Genomic DNA, 17360 nt, shown 5'->3' with positions numbered 1-17360 from the left:
TTCCTAGCCTTATGCTTAAAATAATAATAATGGAATGGAATGGTAATTTTTTAAACCTTTCATATCAGTAAATTAACCCATAGAATCCCTTCCCATAGTAATAGTAAGTAAGTAAGTAAGTAAACAAAGCTGTTTCTTTTTCAGGGCACCTAGGATGCCTTGCGGACGGCACTACATTCAGTTCTTACTGACAGTAGAGGAAAGCCAAAGACTTGAAATGTGCAGACACTGACCAAATAATTTGCCTTTTAAGCCTCCCAAAAATAGAATAAGGAAATTCATCCCAAGTCAGAATGTATGTTAGTCTAATACGCTGTCAATGTCACTTAAAGACAATATAGACTGATTCTAATCAAAACAGAAAATCATTACAGAATGGAGAGTGTGGCTCTCACAGCCAGGTCTAGTTAGTGGCTTCACAGCTGCTCCACGGTGCTAGGCTTTTTTCTAATGTCTGGATCTAGTTTTTACTACATTTATGATATATTTTTCTAATAAGGTCATAATTTTGTGCATCTCTTTTCTTTTCTCAGGCTGTTCCATGTGTTGGAGAAAAGGAAATGGCTGGTGAGTTGGCATTTGGGATGTTTTTTCCCTCCTACCTATATTAGAATGAAATTCCACCTTCAAATAGAAATCTCACTAAATATCTAAAATGCATTAACCTCATCAATTTCCAAGGGAAATGTTGTTGTTGAATTCTTAGCAAATAAATCAGCCGTTTTTGAAATGTAAGAAATATATCGCTTTTAGGCATCTTGTACTGTGTTTAAAAGGTTTCTTATAGCCATACAATAACTGCAGTTTCAGTATTTGTCCCTCTCAGAGGAAAAAAATTGATGTCGACCAATGTGTTGAGGAGTGGTCTCTGATTGTTAGTATTTATCGAAATGTATCTCTTTAATCTCAAGTAGTAGCTTGTTCAGTAGTCAGAAATAGATGCTCTTGATGGTTAAGATGGACGCCGCATGACAGAAAGTAGTTAGGAAGCAACGTAACTGGAGGAGAAAAGATGGCGTTGTTTAGCACCCTCTGCATGCGATGCTTGTTACTACTCCGCAGTATTGTGGGAAAATGGGAAAGGATTGATGAGAGTCCTGAAAATTGGAAGCATTGGTCTGGAATTGGTGAAATTGTGTGCTTGAAAATCTATTGGTCTTTCTCAATATTGTCTTCTGTGGTCTAAAGAAAATAAAGACCAAAAAGAAGAGCAAAGCCAATTTGAATGTGCACCTCCAACTTGAAGCATGTTGCTTAGTTTACAGACGTGGCACCATCTAGCTCAAAGACATGAGGTTTTAAGAGCAAACCAAAAGAAAGTATCTTGACTTCAAGCACTCTAATGTGTTTCCAGCCTGTGGAATACAAGTTTTTGTTTACTTGTACTTACCATGTTCTTATCTGGTGGAAGGAAGTGTGCATGCCGTGGCATGGGTGTGTGGAAATCAGAGGATGATTTATGGGGGTCCGTTTTCTCTTTCCACCATGGGGCCATCTTGCCATCTTCTTCACGTGTGGATGTGGATGTTCATCTTTTCCTATGGGGAGCTTGTTTTGATGCTAGGTAATTTTCGCATGAAAGTCTTAGCTCTTTAGCTCTATGAGCTGTGCTCCTCTATGGTGGTTAGCTGGTGCCTGGCCAGCTTCACTCTAATATAAAGAGCCCTTCAGAACAGGAGGAAATGGTGAAAGTAGGTTCAGGTTTCTAATGGAGGGAAAATAAAACTGTGTGGTGAATGGGCTCTGAGCATCCAGACCAACTAGACTTATTCCAGCCAGGTGAGTTTAAAGTAAGCTGTCCTCACACAGACTTTGCTCAGCTGTCTAGTTAAACAAGAATGAAATGGTTAAGTGTGTACATGTACATCCCCAAAACAAAGCAACTTAGATCCCCACTTTGTCTGGGCTTGTGACATTTTCTGTGATTCCCTAGATCGGTGGTGATTATATAGCGGATAACAAAGCAATCCTGTCATTACTCCAGAAGAACAGCAAATTCTTTCATTCTCCCAAGGAAGCCACTCAGGTGTAGACTGTTGGCTGGTGGCCAGAGGGAAAGGGATGCCCTTTCTGAGAAGACAGAGTAGCAAAGTTCTGACTCCTCTCTCTTCCACTTAGATGGTTCCACTTGGGCTGGAGGAGTCCTCTGTTGTATCTTTCCTGTGATATTTCAGAAATACTGCTATAACTCAGAATTAAGCACAGCATAAGCAGAACGCGTCAACTACTTCCTGTTATCTTGTGCCTTCTCCTCCTCCACAATAGAAAGGAACATGGAATTGGCTGCCAAGCATCTTAATATTTGTGCTTAAATATTAAGGAGGCAAAGTTAACAGGCTGCATGGCGGTGCATGCCAAAAGTAGAAATGCATAGGCTAGAGGTTCATTAGTTTAGTGCTGTCTTGGGAGACATAGCAGAACCTTATCTCAAAAAAAAAAAAAAGTACAGGATAGTTGTCATGATACAGTCCTGAAATTAGCACTGAAAAGCTGATGCAGGAGGATGGTTGTGAGTTCAAGAAATTCTAGATTATATAGCAAACTTCAGACCAGCCTGAAGATAGCAGAGAGAGAGAGCTAATCCCAGTAAAAGAAAGCAAGTGTTTCTGCAAATTGTCTCAGCCAGTAAAGGTATTGCCACCAAGTTTGCCAACCCGAGGTTAACCCCTGGACCCATATAGGGGAAGGAGAAAAAGTATGTTCTAACATCCACACATGAAAGAACACACACATACACCAATGCATGCATACATACGTACATATGTGCATACATACATACATACATACATACATACATACATACATACATACATACATAGTAAATTAAAAACAGACAGAGGAAAGAGGTTAATAGACTCACTTCATGTGTTTTTGTAAGCTCTTGCTGAAGACTTGAACCAGCTAAAATATATTACCTTGCCCAGCCCCGTGCACATGGATCTCCCATATCACACAGTTGATGATGGTTTGTGTTGATTTCATTCCAATAGAACCTGTCTTCTTATCTACAGTAAAACATTTGTATGTTTGTGATATATTCCTAAATGAATTTTACTTTATAAATCTCTGGGCAAAGTGTTGTGCTTATGAGGAAATAATTTTTTTTTAAATAGAAATGTAAGAAAGAGATTAAGCCTTTTAAAGTTAGTGAGTTCACCTGTCAAGGTAATTCTTTATATTTGAACAATCTGTGAATAATGGTCATAGATCATACAGTTCAAAAGAGAATATTGAGGACAACTTTTATTTCAAAAGTTATGAAAGAGGGTAAGTATCTAAATCTTCCTTTTCTAAGCTTGCCATATTCTATGGAAGACATCATGAGTGTCTCGTATATGAATGTGACTTTATTTACTCCCAGCTCTACAACCCTGTAGTTTTCAGTTCTCACTGGAAAGAAACAGGACTGACGGCAGAAGCGTTGCTCAGTCTTCCTGGGTAATTGAGCTCTTTAACAGGATTAAAACTTCCTATCTACCCTAAGGGCTGCCTTTTTTCTTTTCTTTTCTTTTTGTCCTGCTAAATGAAGGCAGTCTATTGTTCCTTACTGAGAAGGTCTATTTTTAACTTGTGTGACCTCTCATCCAAGCCAACTGAAACCAACTTCCCTGCAACTTAGGAGGCTCCAAACAAAATCATCTGTAGTACCTTCCACTCATCATTCTTGCCTAGCCTTGCATTGTCCCATGTGGACTTAGCCATCCTGTTCCCATCACTTGCCTAACTCCTGCTCTTCTTCCTCATGAACACTTTCAAAGAAGCATCCTCTGCACCCACCCCATAAGAACTTATTAAACAGATATGTCTTCTAGGCATCCTTTCAGATTATTCTGAAGAATAAAAGCTCAGACTCTGCTTGCAGGAACTCAAATTCTCACTGGAGAATAACTTCTGCAAATTAGTCCCCTGCGCTTCTCAACAGAGCATCTCTTTGGCACCTGGTTCAAAAATTTCCTCGGAAAAGGATCATACGAAAACTGTGTTTAGTGACCCTTGACAGAATGTAATCTTAGGACTGAAATATATATTCTTAGGAACAACCAATTAGTAAAGAATTAGTTTCAAACTACACAAGTATCAGCAAATATTCTTGTCCTCAATCTACGATATTTTCATTATCTTTATTATTCACCAAATGTGAATGGGCCTAGAGAATGAGCCCAATGGGCCAGGCACAATGGTATGTTACAACCTTAGCAACACTAAGAGGATCACAAGTTCAAGTCCAACCTGGCATATATAGTTAAGACCTATCTTTAAAAAAAAGAAAAGGAAACAAAAGAAAAATGGACTGAGCCTTGAGCCATGGACTCTTCTCAAGTCCATCTGCTCCATATCTGTGTAGCCTTCAGAAAGGCTCATTCCTCATTTAACAGTGTAAACAGAATCAGCCATGTTCTTGTTGTAAGCTGGGGCCCCTAGTACACAGTGAGTCCTAAAAGCATAGCCCACTTATCTGACAATTAGTGTGCGTACAACTACTGTGTACTGGGCCTCTAAAGGCCAGCTGTGTCACTGCTGTCTGTGTGCGCTGCCTGGGGACACCAAGGAACAGCTATCTACACAGCTGGACTTGCCCCAGGGAGATCATTTTCTTCACAAACCTGAGCTGGTTCATGCACATGTCATCACTGTACAGGCCCAGTTGGTCACATTTGAGCTTCTCCTTGAGACTGAAATTCTCTCTTGCGACTAATCTCCAATATCTACAAAAGATTAGTCCTTGAGGAGGATGTGTTTTCCCTTTGCTCTTGTTTCCATAATCACTCCGTATCCCCAGTCCAGTCATGTAATTGGATGCTGTCTACCCAGCAACCTAGCCAGGCTCAGAGTGTCCAGCTGCTCCTGCCTGCCCTTTGATTGCCTGAGGTCCCCTGTCAGCCTCCACTTCTCCTCAGCCCACACCTCTGTCATCCCTCTCACTGGAGGCTCCATTTTTCACTAAAATTCTTCAACACTGTCCAGAACTGGTTTCCTGAGTTTTTTTTTTTTTAAGATTTGTAAAATTATAGTCTACGTGTGTATGTGTACTGGGGGCATGGGCACATAAGTGCAGATGTCCTCAGAGGCCAGGATTTGTATCCACTGGAGCTAGAGTTACAGATAATTTTGAGCTGCCCTGCAAACCCCAACAAACTTGAGTCCTCTGCAAGAACAGCACAAGTTTGTAGCCACTGACCGTATCTCCAGACCCACTCTATGGCTTTTATGATGTCCTAGAGTTAAACCCTATGCAATTTAACCTAGTATGTTACTTGTTTCCCACTAGCAACTTCATTGATCTCTCACACACACACACACACACACACACACACACACACACACACACACACAATTAGCCACCACATCCAACCAGAGAATGCCTTCTAATTTTTTATCTCTCTACTTCTGCTTTGATTTCAGGTATGGACTTTTCTTATTTAAAAACAAAAATAGGGAAAGGTAGTAAGAACTGAGATACAAATACAAAGATGGCTAATTTGTGGAAGAAAGATAAATATTGTTTTTCCTCATTCTAAGTAAAAACATTGACATTAAACCCAGTGGAGGAGAAACATTTACACAAGTGAGTTAGAACGTTTCTTATTATAGAAGCACGTAGCTTAGAAATTTGATGTAATTCAGTCATTAAAATGAACTCTCCCAATACATCTGAAGAGTACTACAGTGTGTGATGGAATCTCTCATGCCAAAATTAAATCCCAAAACCTCTTTTGTCTGCTTACACAGTAGTCTGTGTCCATTGTTATTAACCAGAACTGCACTTTCGCCCTGTCTCCTGCATTTTATTAGGTCCAACAGTACCATCACCTCCTTAATGAGTCCTCACCCAGACACAGTGAGCCAATGTCCTCTTCCCCTAGGAACAGTCGTGTGCTTTTGGCTGCAGTTTTCTTATCTACCTGAGTGGTCTCTTCTCCAGGTCAGGAGCCTGTTTTAGTCAACAATGCTATCATTGTGTCCCATGAAACTAGAAAAATCTGCTTCCTTGTAGGTGTTGCGAAAACATGTCTAATCAAACAGCTGTAATCACAAAAATGCTTCAAATTCAATACCGGTGACCTCTAACATCTTTGTTTAGCTTTCTTCCTGATCTCTCTTTTATTTCTACCTTTTCCCACAACTGCCAAATCTCTTGGTCAAGCAATTAATGAAGGGTGGTAGTTGGAGATCTGCCCCACATGAACGAGTGGAGGGTACCATTGAGAAAGATGGCTTCAAATCTAACTTCGGCTGTGGTGCTTGGTTGTTTTTCTTGGAATGTTTGTTCTCCTGCCTTGAGGTTATTTGGTGGTCTAGAAAACTGCCAAGAATCAAGATAATGAATAATTCAGTCTGGAACTCTTGTGAAAGCTATCTTTCAAAAAGCAGAGAGGGAGTCACAGTCTCTGCAAACTCTGTGTTGTGGTGAGCAAAGCAGAAAACTAACAAACAAACACCACTTTGTGACAACCGGATGCAAAGAAAAAAGCCCCGGGTTTCCATCCTTCCAGTCCATGCTCCTTGTAAACACGGTAAGGAACAAAACCCAGACTGAGTGCCATTTGGTATTAATTTCCTTGGCAGCCTTTGATCAATAAAAACAGAAATGCAAATGAAGATATTTTTAAGAGGCAAAAAGCAACAAAAACAAAAACACCCACCTAGAATAAAAAGATACTTGCCCCTTTTCCCAGTCAGATGATCAGAGACTCATTCAGTTATCAGTGTGAGAATCTCCACTGGATATTGAGATATCCAAAGAACTTTGATTGGGGAAAAATCATAAGGCTGCCCAATTTCAGAATCCTTTGCAGAACTTCATTGTTTCCTGTTTCCATCTTAATATCAATAGCACTAGTTTAATTTTTGTCCCCTGCACTAAATAAACTACAAGCATCTTTCTGAAAGACATAATTTTGTTTCATTCAGCTCTGTATCCCAGCGCCTGATATTACTGTAAGTGTTTAATGCTTGGGAAATAAATAAATAAATTGAAAATACATTTAGAATCTGCAATTGTTTAACTCTCTGCGATGCTGTCAAAGCCAACTGTAGAATCTTCTAGTTCTAAGTGAAATTGTTCTGTGACTGCAAAGACCCCCAGCTGCTTTCTCGAGCTCCACAGACTCTAAAAATTGTCTCTATCTGGCTGGGCTGGGCTCTGGCCAACATTCCAAATTTTCTATCCACTTTCACTCTCAGAAAAAAATGACTAAAACTATTTTTATACAAATAGCATATAAATACTCACTTGCTGCAGGTTTTTTTTTTATAAGTTTTATGGTCTCTATGCTTGCCTGCTTTTTTGTGAGGAAAGAATTCAGGGTATGCCCACACATAGCCCCACAGTTTCTCTGAGACCTAATGTAAACTTGCCCATGAAAACTTGGCTGTGTTTGAGTGGGCTATTGAGAAGAAATATATTAGCTTCCAGATATCAGGAATTCCTTTTTTAGAAAATTGTGTGTGTGTGTGTGTGTATGTGTGTGTGTGTGCATGTGTGTGTGTGTGTGCATGTGTGTGTGTTCTGCTCTTAAATTCTTCATTATAGGGTATTTTAAAATATGTATAGTTTTTAAATGTTTCTTAGTTTTCTATTTTTGGTGAGTTGCTAATGAAGTAAAACAAATTTATTACATCCATTTTTCTCCATTATATTTCAATCAATACTGATGAGTATTTTCTATTGAGCCCCATCAATTTCATCTGCTATATCCTGCATAGGAATAGTCTCCCTAGGTCGTTACAGCTGAAGGCCCTTCTTGGCTATACTCTTCTTTCAGTATTTAATGTTTCTTATGATGTGTTTTTGTTTATTAACCTATAAGGCTTCTTCTACCATAACTGCAAGCGTTGTTGGACTGAGAGATACCTATAAAACTCTGTGTGTATCTGTGATGGGTTTTTAAAGACTCTGTGTATCTGTGATGGGTTTTTAAAGACGATCAGATCATGAAGGCTCTGGACTAACCAATGGTTTAATCCATTGACGGATTTGAAATTTTAGGAGACTCCTGGAAGGTGGTAGAACTATGGTACTTCAGGTCTTGGTTGGGAAAAGTTGCTCGCTGGAGGTATGCCATTGAAGGGTATATCTTACCCTGGCCACTTCTTGTTTCCTCTTCTTCCTGGATGCTATTACCTGAGCAGTCTCTGTCATGCACTTTGACCATCTCACCTCTGGTCCAAGCCAATAGATGCAAGTAACCTTGGAATGAAGCCTCTAAAATCAACCAAAGAACCAAAGCAAATGGAATCAAAATCAATCCTTCCTTCACCAAAATTGGCTTTATAGATTATCATCACTATGATGCAAAGCTTCTCTGATGTGTCTCCCATTTCATCTTTGACATACATTATGGCACACTGAACAAAGCAAGTGCATTAAAAATATTCTTTGGGACAATCTGCCTAGTTGGCATACCAAGAGACTCATGTGGGAAGTTGGTTCATTGCCAGTATATTGATGATCAGGACTTTTAACAGTATTTGATAAAGTTAACACTTCTTCTCTGTTAGAATCTTGTGGGTATTCTGCTCCTCTTCTGGCAAAATCTAGCTATTGGTGATACGAAGAGGTGACTTTGAGCTACCAACATGGACAATGGAAGAGTTTGTACTTGTGTTTTAATTGCTGTCTTACTTTGCTTTCTATGGCTGTGATTTTTTTAAAAGGTGACCAAAAGCAACTTGGGAAGAAGAAAAGGGTTTGTTTGGCTAACATATTCCAAGCCACAGTCCACTGAGGGAAGCCAAGGCAGGGCTCAAGGAGGGAACCTGACAGCAAGAGCTAATGCAGAGGCCATGAAAGAGTAATGCTTACTGGCTTGCTCCTCCTAGCTCACTCAGTTTATTTTCTTATATACCCAGGACCACCAGCCCATTAATAATATCAGCCGTAATGGCCCAGACCCTCACACATTAATCATAAATCAATAAAATGCCCTACAGTCCTGCCTACAAGACAGTCTGATGAAATCATCTTCTCTATTGGGTTTACTCGTCACAAATAACTCTAGTTTGTGTCAAGTTGACATAAAACTAACCAGGACAATTGTCATTAACATTTCAGCTAGAGAGAAATTAATGTCATTCCTGAATGTCTTCCTGAATAATGGCAAATGCAAAAGGCAGCTTTGTTTCCATTTTATTTAGAAAACAATAAAGAACTTTTGTAGAGTTGGATGGAAAAGGCACACCTATCTTTCCTTTGATGTCTTTGACTGTCCTTTGTAGAATTTCTCGCACATGGGCAGTGATTCAGTTATTTTTATTAATGATCTGAATATATAGTGAAATGTGTACAAGGCAATTATACAGAGACTGTGATTTCCCTGGAAGGTGCATTTAATTTGGAAAATACACATAAACAAGAATGACCTTGGAGAGGAAACAACCTACCCATTCCTCTCTTAGTAATGTCTATTGGCCTCAAAACCCTTGATTTACTTTCTGTTAGCAAGAATTTGAAATCAGCATCTCTTCCATTGGGCCAATGACCATTTGTGTTGAGTTAAGACAGGGGTTTGGCAGATGGTCTATCTAAGAGGAAAATTGTGAGTTATCATTTAAAACAAAACAAATTAACTGATGCCCAATCAAAAGCCGATGTCCACCTTGCTATTGAGTGAAGGCTGTGTAGACAATCAAAGGAAGAATGGATCTTGCGTAAGGAAAATTGTTTTGTCCTGATTAATGTAGCCAGGTAGAAAAGATAAGGAGTTTCACAAATGCTGCTTAAACAAAAGGACGGCTAAAGAGTCCTCATTCGGCTGCCACAGTAAGGTACTGTGTTTGCTTTCAGAATTTCCTAACCATGGGCTGGCTTCTGGAGAAAACACATCCCAGTGATTCCCAAAAGCTCATGTTGGAATGTCCCCCCCTTAATGTCAAGGTTAACTCCATTCTTTCCTATGGATTTAAGGAAATGATTAAGCTAGGGATAACAGCACAGCTCATGCCTTCCTTAGTCTTCCTATACGTTAAGTCTCTGCTTTGCTTGGGTATCTTCAAGTATTTTCCCACCGCCCTGTGATTTCCTAAAAGGAGACATTTTTTTTCCTGAGCTTCTGGGACCAGAATCCTAGGAGGTATTTGTGTTGGTGTGAGTCTATAAAAGACAGAGTGGGTTAAATAACAGCATGCCTGCATTTTGATAGATGCTCAGCAGGCCAACACTTAACCACCTAGCTTCCCTGTGAGAGCTGCCTGGGTGTCCTACATCAGAAGGAAGGAGGCACCAAGGCTCGGTGAGATCTCCAAGGGACCCAGAGTCACAATGTGGCCGCATCAAGTGCTTAAATGCCAAGACTCCTCAGCTGGTGAATCCATTTTGCCACAATCTGGCCTTACCCTTCCTTTCTGACCTTATTTTCCAGCCTTGCCTAACATGCACCTTCCGCTGTTGCCACGGTAACACCCTCACATTTTTTCCTGAATTCTCTTCAGCTCCCTTGACCTCTGCTACTCCTGTTTCCTTCCTAGAAATTCTCTTCCCCAGTGCCTCCAAAGACTTGCTGGTGTCGCATTCTCACTGTGGCATCTCCTGTAATAACCCCTGCTCAAATTAATTTCACAGTTTTGGAATAGCACAGCTATAGCATGCAGACCTTCCCTATCTCATCTCCGTTGTTTCCTTCCCTCAGCCTGCGTGGGTTGTGACCTTGTTTGAATGTTTTGTTTGCCTCACTCTTGGTGCAGCAGCCTCCAAATTATCATTTGAAACATCACTAAGCACAATACTGGGCACCGGAAAGGAACTTAGGTAATAAAGGAGTGTTTCTTTTTCACAGCAGTTTTAAGTTCACAGCAATATTGAGTAGGAAGGACAGTTTAAAGTGTGATATTCCTCTGGTAAAGGCAAAACAAAGGATGCACTAAGTAATATACATTTACATCTCTCTAGATCTTAACATGGCTGATAATTTCTAGGAGCTGAATAATATCCCATTGTGTGGATGTGCAGTCATCTGTTATCTGTAGAGAATAAAATGCAGGACCTCCAATGGATGCATGAAGCTGTAGATAGTATAGAATCCTCTATGTACTTAGTTTTTGTTTCCAGACATACACTGCTGAGTAGCTGACAGGGTCTAGTGTGTTTAATGTAGATATACTGGACAGGGACGGTTCACATTCCAGGTAGGCGAGAACAGACCCCAAGGTTGTGTCACACTACTTGGAATAGCACACAACCTAAAATGTAGACTGTTTATCCCTGGCTCTCAGCTCCAGTTCTCGGGAAGCCACTGTCACACCAGCAGAACTGGACTAGATCATTGCATGCCTTGCCTTCTTTGTTGGGTTTAATACAAATGAATTCCTTGCACCTGGGTGGTTAGACATCCACCCCAAATTTCCATGACTAGATAATTATGGTGTATCCATCTCTGAGAGTTCTGCTGCTTATATCTCCGGGAGGTTTTTACATCATTCCCTGTTTCTAATATGTGTGCTTTGGATCTAAATATATAAGTAACTGATACTAATTAGCATGCTTTGGGTATCAGAATATGCCATAATTAGCCACTATATATTTTCCTATTTATCTATTCCATCCCACAGGATCTAGCAACATCTTAGTATATAGTGAATGCTTGATAAAATCATATTTTTTCACAAAAATATTGTCTTTTAGGAGACAAAATCATATTTTTACTTCAAAATTATATTTTAGCATGTAGAATATCTTTTCATTTCATCTCTTTCAGTAACATTTGTCCAAGTCAGTAGCACTATACCTGTTTGTAAATTTGTAGGTTTTCTTTTCCTCTTCACCAAGTAAATTGTTTCTTGTTTCTGTCTTTATAAATCATTTAAGTTTATCCCAGGGTACTACCCTTTTTTAAATATGCATTGTAATTTGATTATAGTGCCACTGCTATCAATAATTTTATATTTTCAGTATACTATATTCATGTTTGCTCATTAAAATTAAATATTTAGATACTAATCAATAACAGCTAACACTGTAAGCTCACAAGAATGGGAATATAAACAATAAAATATAATTAAACATGTTTATCTAGGAATATTAAAAGCCAAAAATATGAATGTAATACTTAGTACAGATTTCTAAGTTTAAAAAAAATCTTTAAGAGAAGTACTGTGAATTTGTTTAGTCATATTCTATGCAATTTATCCATTAACGAAAGAATATATTCATGTGGGAGCATTTCTGTAATGTTGTCTTTCTGTCTTTCTGTTTTCTCTCTGTGTCTCTGTCTGTGTCTGTCTGCCTCTGTCTCTCCCTTTCTGTTTTTCTCTGTCTCGCTCTATGTGTCTGTCACTCTCTGTCTCACTCTGTGTTTCTCTCTGTCTCTCTCTGTCTCTGTGTGTGTGTGTGTGTGTGTGTGTGTGTGTGTGTGCATGCGTGCGTGCGTGTGTGTGTGTGTGTGTTAAGATAGAATTTCAACATGTAGCCTAGGCTTTTCTAAAACTTAGACTCTTTAAGAATCAGAAAGATGTGCTAGGACAGGCATGGGCCACTACCACCAACTGTGATTGTGGGAGGAGGTGTCTGTGGTGTGTGTGTGTGTGTGTGTGTGTGCATTGTCCTCTTCAGTTTCCTAAACTGGCTAACCTAGGGTTAGCCTGTCTCCACATGCTCTCTCCCGTCGCAGCACTGGGATCACAGGCATGTGCCACCATGGCCAGCTTTTGTGTGAATGCTGGACAACCAGACTCAGCTCTTCATGTTTGCACAACAAAAGCTTTATGAATTGTGCCATTTCCCCACACCTGGCAGAATTTTCCTTTTGTTACTATCTCGCATGCTTCTGAGGCTCCTGTCTGGTTGAGACGGTAAAAGAGAGAGCTTTTCTTTGTTGTGAAAGAATGTTGCACGGGTTCCCCAACAGACGTAAGACTTTCCTTATTTTGTGACTTTATGGATCAAGGAGCCAATTCGGCATTGCAGTAAACCTTCCATTCATTTATAATATTGCGGCACACCAACTTTAGGCCCTTCAAAAAGGAGAAGCCACTGAGGCTGGGGGTGTAGCTCTGCTGGTCGAGTGCTTCCTTAGCATGCCTAAAACTCGAGGCATCAAACGTGGGGATACTTGTGGTGCTAGGTGTCTGTTAGCCCAGCAACACTCTGGAGATGGTGGCAAAACAACCAGAAGTTCAAGGTCATCCTCGACTACACAGTAAATACTAGGCAAGCCATAGTTCAATGAAACCGTATCTCATTAAAAATTAAAAAATAGGTAGGGGAAAGGGGTCATCTCAGGGTGAATTTGTGACCCCAGTTCTGTGATGGGATTTACCATTCTGTAGCTAATCAGAAGCTTTTTCCTCCAGAAGGTCCTTGGCAACAAAAAATAAACCCATCCCCAGCCTCACTTGCACCCACACATGGCCTTTCTGTGATCCTGACTAGAAGAGAGAGGGATGGAGACATTCAAAGTGTCCTTGCAAATGGAGCCATACAGACAACCAGATGCATCCTGCTGGAAAGCGTTCTGGTCTAGAACAGCAGAGCTCAGTTCTCTGAGACTCACCTCAGCTCACAGAATCACAGCCGGTTCCCTGCAGGAAATGACATATAAAATTTCAGCAAAGTAGGTTTAGTTCGATTATAGGCAGAAGCGAGCAAGAAGCCCTTCTTGTATTCTTTCCGATAGAAGCCAAGGAAGCCAAGCTGGTGGCACGGATCCATGGAGGGAGTCGCACATCTGGAAACTCTTTGCTCCATCTGTGGTAGCTTTGCAGCCTCCTGTTCTTCGCCATTTCCCATGACTTCAGCTTACTTGGCTTTTGTTTTCCTTAGTGAAACTATTTAACCCCTGGGGTTTCAGGTTCTGTTGTTTTCAGTTGGCAGGCATGCAGAAGACTTCCTCAGAGTGTTTTTTATGGTACACCTGAATTTAGCTTTTTGAAATATTTTTTTCAGTGTCTGGTTGTACATAAAGGATATAAATGTCAATAAGTACAAATATCTGATAAGCCCTGTGGGATAATATTTTAGAAATCCTTTAGATCCAGTGCTTTGGCATTTGTTTTAATTGGTTATTATTCAAGTTCAATCTTCTGATTCAAGGGTTTGATTTCACTTATTTCATGTAATATTAAATGTCACAGAGCATGTAAAATAAGGTAACATATTGGTTTCATAGTGCTTTCTGTCATCCCATATAATTTTAAAAAATGGTTGTTATTCCTAAATCTTAAGTAAGTTGCACGGCATTGGTCTTTGGGTCGTCTTTTCCTGTTTGGCTTTATTCTTTCTTTTTAAGATCTTTTCTCATTGAAGATGTATTTGCACAGACTCTAGCCTGAGCTACTCATCCATGCTGCACACTGCACTTAGCTACCCCCTTAGTCTCTTATATAGGATGCTCACCTCTCTACATCCCACACACTCAAGCTCAGTGTCTGGCCTTTATGTTTCATAAATTTCCCAGTTTCCTGCCTCTAAAATTTCATATTTGCCTAGTCTTTGAACCCTCTCAGGATCTTCCCTAGTTACAAATCCGTACCTTTTATGAGCCATAAAACTATAAATAAATACAACATACAGCATTTATCCCTCTGTAGTCTTTGTTACCTTTATTTATCTTCTCTATTGTTGTGTTAATTTGTTTTTTCATTACTATGATAAAGTACTGACTATCACCATCCTGCAGAAGATAGGGTTTATTATAGGTTCTAGTCTATCAACTGGTAAGTTAAGGCAGGAACTGAGGCAGAAACCCTGGGGGAACACTTCTCACTGGCTTGCTTCCTCTGGGCTAATCATCTACCCATCTGATTTAACCTGAGACCTCCTACCCAGGGATAGACCCTCTCTCTCTCTCTCACAGTGGACTAACTTTCCTCCATCGATTAGCAATTAAGAAAATAATCCACTGACAGGACCATTGGTCAGTTGGATAGAAGCAATTCATTAACCAAAGATCTCCCTTCTCATAAACCCCACTCCATAATTGTCTGAGTAAAAGTAAAATAGTGTCCTTCATACAGAAAAAAGAGAAATGTTCTTCAATGAAATATTTGTTAAATTGTTTGTCCTAATTTTGGAAAAGGCTTGCTTTAAAGAACAAAATAAAAACATATTTCTAGAACCTCCCATGCCTACTGACTCAAGATTTCATGGGTCTAAAAGTCACAAATGTCAATGCACTCTATCAAGAGTTCTTATCAACACTGAGGAGTAGAAATCATTGGCTGCTGTCACAGCCATGTCATCCATTTTCCTTCATGCACACATAATCTTAATTTTTGCTTCAAACCCATTATTATATAATGAAATTCTTCTAAAAACTAAGAAATTATCATGATACTGCTTAGATACTAAAAGATTCTATGTTATTATATTTAAGCAAAAATACATCTACTAAACCCTATATTGTACATATAATGGCATGTAGCACAGTATATATTAAGAGTCTATAATCAAAGTGAAGGAAGTACGATACACGTGTACAAGTTTATTGACCAGAGAGAATGATCAAGGATGGCCTATGTGCCACATAGTTGCGCTACTTATCTTTAGTGAACATACTCAATATTCCAACTGTGAAATTCAACCACCTTTTAAGGTACTGATAGTAATCCCACATACACTACAGTGGGGATAGGAGAGCTAGATGCCTGTCCCACTGTTCTCTCACTAACCTTCAGTAAGTCAATAGATATGGAAACCAGGTTCTTGTTTCACATGTAAATTCCCCTACCGCCCTGCATGCACGCCCACCCTCTTTTCTTTCAGAGCTAAATTCTTCACATCTTGAAATGTCACAGAGAGTGTTACTAAGCACCGATACAATAGGAAACCTGGGCTTCTTAAGATGACAAAGTGGGTGTTGGGCCCATGGTAAGGTTAGCAAGATAGAGAAAGGATTGAATGCCTCAGAATAAAAGAAAAAGTAACAGGACCAAAGATATTCAGACAGGGATGGGAAAACAACACAAGGAGCATCATCTTCCCAGTGTTGTCATAGAAACAGCCCCGTGACATAGAGAAAACATTCCTTAGAAACAAAGTGCTCCATGTCCTTTAGGAGGTGGCACACGTTGGCTTCCCCTTGATGGACCCGAAGCTCCCTACTCCAGGCTGATCTAAGTGCAGCCAAGCACCAGCTCCTGCTCTCTTCAGCTCCCACTTCCTCTTCCTGCACTTGAAAGCCCCAGTAAGCGGTAAACCACTGGGAGCAAGTGGTGTTGGTATGCGCTGCCTTCCTGCTTTGCCTGTTGAGTTGTCTCAGGATTTCCTCTCTCTAGATCTTGAGAGCACGTCCTTTCAGGGTGAAGACAGCCTGCTGGGCCAGATAAGTGGTGAGCACTAAGTTGTAAAATTCTTAAGATATTCTGGACATTTTAGTTGAGGAAGAGGTCACCTGAGCTGGAGTTGTCCAAAGAGGCTGGAATAGGGACAGGGATGGGCGCCGTGAAACTGGAAAGGAAGATCTGAGGCATTTCTAGGCAAAGAAAATGTTGGCAACATTGGGGCTGTGGGAATACACAAGGCTTGACAATGCAGTAGTACAGCTTGCCAGCTGGAGCCCAGACAGAGCTTGTGTTGAGAGAGAGAGAGCGCACGCAAGAGAGAGACAGAGAGAGAGAGACAGAGAGAGAGAGAGAGAGAGAGAGACAGACAGACAGACAGACAGAGACAGAGAGACAGAGACAGAGACAGACAGAGAGACAGAGAGAGAGAGACAGACAGAGAGAGAGAAAGAGAGACAGAGAGACAGAGAGAGAGAGACAGAGACAGAGACAGAGACAGAGAAACAGACGGACAGAGAGACAGAGAGACAGAGAGAGGATAATTCCAAGATTCAATGGGCCTTGGAGAGTCATTGTAACTTTTACCAAGACCACAAAATCTTATAATCAGTGGTATTACCCCAACTGCAAGATCTAGATATCCTTATTCTTAACTCCTATTCAACAGTAAAAAGAAAAATTGAAAGGCAGGAACAGTTTATTTTAAATGATATGCTACCATACCAGAAACCATTTGATAATGATCACCATCACTTTTTAATAAAGGATTTGACATATGTGTGTATGTATATATAGAGAAAACAGCTGCTTCTAAGGGTTGAATTTTCCAACTGATTTCAGAGCAAATAACCCTCTTGTGAAATGCTGGCCATTTGCTACAGCATAGCTATATGCAAGGTCTGCTTGAAATAATGGCGCTTCACACTTAAATGGCAAGGGTGCCATTTCACTTCCTACCATGAACCAGCCTTTGTTTTTCTGTTAATATTTTAGCTTTCAGCGTTCTTGCATCATTGACAACCTAGTTTTCATGCCAGATGTGAACCACTCACTCACTCACTCATTCTGCATAAAATTCCAACAGCAAAACCACTTTCATTTCCTTGAGAGGGTGTTTTTCTTTTTTCTATGTAAAATATCAATGG

General features: G+C 40.1%; 1 protein-coding gene across 2 annotated transcripts in view; it reads left to right on the top strand.

The window, feature by feature from the left end:
* DLC1 (DLC1 Rho GTPase activating protein) overlaps positions 1-17360 on the top strand; it is a 370802-nt gene that overhangs the window by 171819 nt on the left and 181623 nt on the right. For both annotated transcript variants that reach the window (XM_084758087.1, XM_084758086.1), the window contains exon 5: positions 534-567. In XM_084758087.1, the coding sequence (XP_084614213.1) occupies positions 534-567 (34 nt within the window). The remainder of the gene's footprint in view (positions 1-533; positions 568-17360) is intronic.

The sequence above is a fragment of the Acomys minous genome (assembly GCF_964271855.1).
Source record: "Acomys minous genome assembly, chromosome: 15".
Taxonomy (NCBI): Eukaryota; Metazoa; Chordata; class Mammalia; order Rodentia; family Muridae; genus Acomys; species Acomys minous.
The sequence above is the reverse complement of the archived record's forward strand: the minus strand, read 5'-3'. Positions and strand labels throughout refer to the sequence as shown.